The sequence below is a fragment of the Apium graveolens genome, unplaced genomic scaffold, assembly GCF_009905375.1.
Source record: "Apium graveolens cultivar Ventura unplaced genomic scaffold, ASM990537v1 ctg606, whole genome shotgun sequence".
In the NCBI taxonomy this organism is placed as follows: Eukaryota; Viridiplantae; Streptophyta; class Magnoliopsida; order Apiales; family Apiaceae; genus Apium; species Apium graveolens.
Window position 1 is genome coordinate 18713 of NW_027419203.1, and position 4772 is coordinate 23484.

At 30.5% G+C, this 4772-nt stretch overlaps 1 protein-coding gene across 1 annotated transcript; it reads right to left on the reverse strand.

Annotated features, from left to right (window-relative positions):
* Positions 1-515: 515 nt before the first annotated feature.
* LOC141702991 (U-box domain-containing protein 21-like) lies at positions 516-2184 on the reverse strand. The gene has a single exon (XM_074506613.1). The coding sequence runs from the start codon at positions 2085-2087 to the stop codon at positions 756-758; it is 1332 nt and encodes a 443-aa protein (XP_074362714.1). The 5' UTR covers positions 2088-2184; the 3' UTR covers positions 516-755.
* Between the last annotated feature and the right edge of the window lie 2588 nt (positions 2185-4772).

Below are 4772 nucleotides of genomic sequence, written 5' to 3' on the forward strand. Positions count from 1 at the left end.
TGTCCGAGACCGTGATCAAATTGTGGTAGATTAAACTAGAATCTTGAACAGATAAAGAAGTTCAAGGTTGGACAGCCAACATTTGACTGTTCTATTAATTCTTTTACCATGCGCAAGACGTGCATTTTTCCAAAAAGTCTCAAAGTTATCCGAAATGTTAATCATCAAGAAATTAATCAAATTACTCCATGAAATGATCATCAAATTTTTTAAAAATTGTAAATTATACTCAGCGCAGGTTTACTGTCGAAAACACTGAATAATTTGAGCCGTAATGGTTGATGAACTAGATATTCAAATGTTTTTAATTGACAAGGAAGAAGACTGATGCATAAGCCAGCCATCCTAGATTGAATATCCACATTTTTTTTAAAATTCCAGTCCATTGTACATATCTAGATATGTACCAATATGAAGCCCTGCCAAGGTTACATTTGATTTGATTTGTAGTCCACTGCCTGAAATCTCTTTTTTCCCGTAACAAATCGTTATGAGCTCGAACTTCGAATTACTAGTTTAAAAAACTGAATAATATGTATTTATTTATAGCATAGTTGAGATATCTTAACAATTTTGTTGTTTAAACACACCAGGTACCTTGAGCAGAAGTTTTAGAAAAAATGGTGTTTATGTATGAGCATTACAATTGACAATTTGTGTATAATTTTGTACAAGTAAATAATCAGTCCTATCAAAATGAACCTACAAAAAAAGTATATGAGTTTGATGATGAGCATATTGAGCCTTGTTTTGATTTAAGAAGAGCGCTTGAGATTTTTAAAATCCATTGAATCAATGCACTCCTCCAACTTGTCCCTGTGCAGATTCAACATCTTCAACAATTCTGTGGCCTTGTCCTTTATCCTGTCACTGCAACCGAACTGCAACAATAGCAATAACTTCTGAAAAGCCCCTACTTGAAGAGCTTCAACAATAACACCTCCATCTTCCCTTTTCTCATTCTTGCATAGCTTCCAAACAATCGACACCGAAAACTCTGTCGCCAAATCGGAAACTCTGAGTATCTTCTTTACTAAAACAGGCATTGTTAGTGCATTAGCATAGGCCTTTTCTCTTCCTTGCTTGTACAAGCACAAGCCATCCAAAACACCTAGTGCTTTTTCACATATGCTTTTTTCGCAATCCATAAGCATTTCTAATAGCCTTTCGATTAACCCCATGTCAGTAAACCTTGTTACGATCTTCTCGACAACTCTACTAGATGATGAAGTTGAAACCATGTAGTAAATGATTATCAAAGAGGCTTTCGTAGTTGTAGGAGAGACTGGCTCTTTGATTAGCTTCACTAATGCTTCCAAAGACCCTTCAATCTTGGAAAGCTCCTCCATTTTCTTCTGATCGGTTGATAAAACATGTTTTAGCACTAGTATACAATTTGTTCGAACGGATAAATCTCCGCTGTTCAAAAACCACACCATGCAATTCAATGAAGTGGTTGATCCAAGAAAAGACTTGGCTTCTCCATCTAAAGGTGTCATCATTGATAAAACTAACAAAATCTCTTCCAAAACCGCAACATTTTTCTCAAACGGTGATTTCGAGAATGTTTCAAACAATGATGCTAAAACACCAACTGTTCCATTAGCTACAAGACATCGCTTGTTACGTTCACTTTCTTTAGCCAAACGTTTGATCCTAGCCACCAACTCTTGACACGCGCTTGCCTCATCTCTTCTACAAGCTGCTACAATCTTCGAAAGCATCTCCGTGACTTGATGCGAGTTCAAGGGAATTCTAGGAGTGGGAATCCTCTCGATTCCATACGACCTATTATCGACGCACCAATCTTGAATCATCTTTCTTAAGGTATGATTAGGAGTCGACTCAAGTGTAGTCAACACTTGTTTTGTGATAGGGCAAGTCTGGTTACCAGCTTCAATCCAGGTCTCAATGCTATGACGATCATAAGTTATTCCGGTAGACAAAGTGACCGGATCTTTCATCAAGTCCAACGAAATCGGACACCGGAAATGCCTCGGAATAGATATCTCCACATTGGACAAATCATCCAAGCCATCTCTCTTAGTTTGCCGAGTAGCCCTTTTCTTTCTCCATGAAGAAATCATTTTGTTTCTTTGAAATTTGAAGGTTTGAGAGTAGAATATCCTTTTGTTTTGTAATTTGATCAAGTTTTTATTAGAATGAATGAATGAATTGAGAATGGACCACAAGGAGTAGTTTTATACGTGTGGGTTGTGCTAGTTGTCTTACGCGGTTAAGGCTAGGTAACTTGAGAGATGAGCTTACAATATTTTAAAAACTCAAGGAAAATTCAAGTATAAGAGCTGCATGGGTTGAATGTTGACCATATTGAAAGGTTGAAATGGTAAACCAAAGTGGTTTCCATGTTGTAATAATACATGTAGTACTACCTACAATAAGCCATGCAAATCAAAGATTTGACCCAAAATCTTTCAACAAATAAAGAAATGGTCGGTGTGGCCAGAGTCAAAGACACACAACGGATCCATATCTTCTTTGTATGTCCTGTAGACGCGGACCAAACCTAACACGCTTCGTTTGAATATTTATCCACGTATTATATTTAGTTAATCCATTCCTCTCACCACGAGTCCCTACATCAACTACACCAGACAAATTTTTACACGACCTCAGATTTTAGTTACGTACTTAGTGTTTATATTTTCAGAATACACAGATTATATGATCAAGATATAGTATATCGGTTTTATATTTATCATTTGGCAACACAATACAAGATATATAGAATAAATATATTTAAAATTAAATATTATAAATTATTATAAATATGTATATTATAATGAATAAATATATTTATAAAAATGTATATTTGTAATAAATATTTTTAAAATATAGCATAATTCTATAATATTATAAGTATAAATGATTTAAACGTGTATATTTCATATAATTATATAGCATAATTATGATTTAAAAGTAATATTTACTTTTATTTATTTATAATTAAATTAATAATTAATTTTACATGAAACACGATACGAGAACAGAAATATGTGAAACGAAAGTATATGAATTTTAATTTATCGATTTTGTGTTTAATTTTTGAATATACAACCGACAAAAAAATATACACACCAACAATTGAATGGTTCACACGTAAGACGTGTATTGTACATTATTAGCAATTGATTAACCCTGTGTTTTCTTTTACATTATTGGAGCGTGGAGTTTAGAATCCTCACAAATTCACCAATTCTACTAGTCTTCGTGGTGTTGGCCAAAAATATTCATTTATCTTAATGTGTTACTCCTCGGTTTATGCGAGCTAGAATTTGAGTAATGTTAATAATAGACTCGGCAATTTTTAATATTGACACGAAAACACGATACGAACACGATATGAAATTTAATACGTGTATATGTATTTGACTACATGATACGAAAAGATACACGATACGAAATACAAAATATTGTGTAAATTTTGTATTTACCTTTTGGGTACATGACACGATATGAGATATACGAAATAAATATATTTTTAATCAAATATTAATATTTATTGTAAATATTAATATCTAAATTAAATAAATGTAAGTATAAATATGTATAACTATAATGAATATTTTAAAATAATGTATAGCTTTACAATGATGTATGTATACATGATTTAAATGTATATATTTCATATAATTTTGTATATATTTTACCTAAAAAAGTCAATATTTACATTTATTTATTTAATTATTTATATTAATATCAATATTATTACACGAAAAACGACATGAGAACGACACGAAATGGAAATACACGAATACGAAAGTAAACGAATTCTAAAAAGGTCGATTTTGTGTTTAACATTTGAATACAGGAACATGACACGAAAGGTATACGACATGAAAGAATGTGACATGATCGAATTGACAAGTCCAGTTAACAACATGACAGGAGTTATATGTTTTAATTTATGATATTTATATATAATTATATGCATGCACCAGGGTTTTCTTCACTTTTTAATATACACTGTCATTAAATTTTATGAATTTAATGTTTTATATTGAACTAGCCCATAACTCGTTTCAAAGACCTAGAATGATTAGTCTATTTATTTGGTTGAAATATTTTAATTATTAGAAATAAATCTTATTTAATTATATTATATAAAAAATTGAGAATCGAATCTCAAATTAGGGTAAAATTCAAAAAGTGAAACTAAAAAGTAAATTTTTTATAAATATAGAATTAGGGGAATTGAACTCGAGTTTTAAGTAAAAGTGATTTAAATTTTATATCGATAACCAAAATTTGATATTTTCATATTATTCCATTATTTAGTTATTATTAGGATATCAAAAATTGAACCTGAAATATACGGTTAAATTAAATAAATAAATTTTATATAATTATATAACATACGGAATCGAATTTCAGTTTGAAATGAAATTAATTAGATTATATGATACGGTGATAACAGTTACTTGATAGTATTTTGGTACTTTAGTAACTGTATTCCGTTGAAATTGTGTTTTCAATATTAAAATTGAACCAGAAATACACGGTGAAATTAAATAAATAATTAAGTATAAATATGAGGTTGTACGGAATCGAACTTCAGTTTAATCATTAATTACTTAGTTTATAACTATTATTTGGTAATATTTTGGAACTTTAATAATCGTATTCCGTCGAAATAGTGTTTTCAATATTAATTATCATATTTTATTATCAGCTTTTAATTAGTAGAATCTTAATATATAAGTTCTACTACCTTGGTAACACCAATTGTTAGACTAAATCATGTATAAATA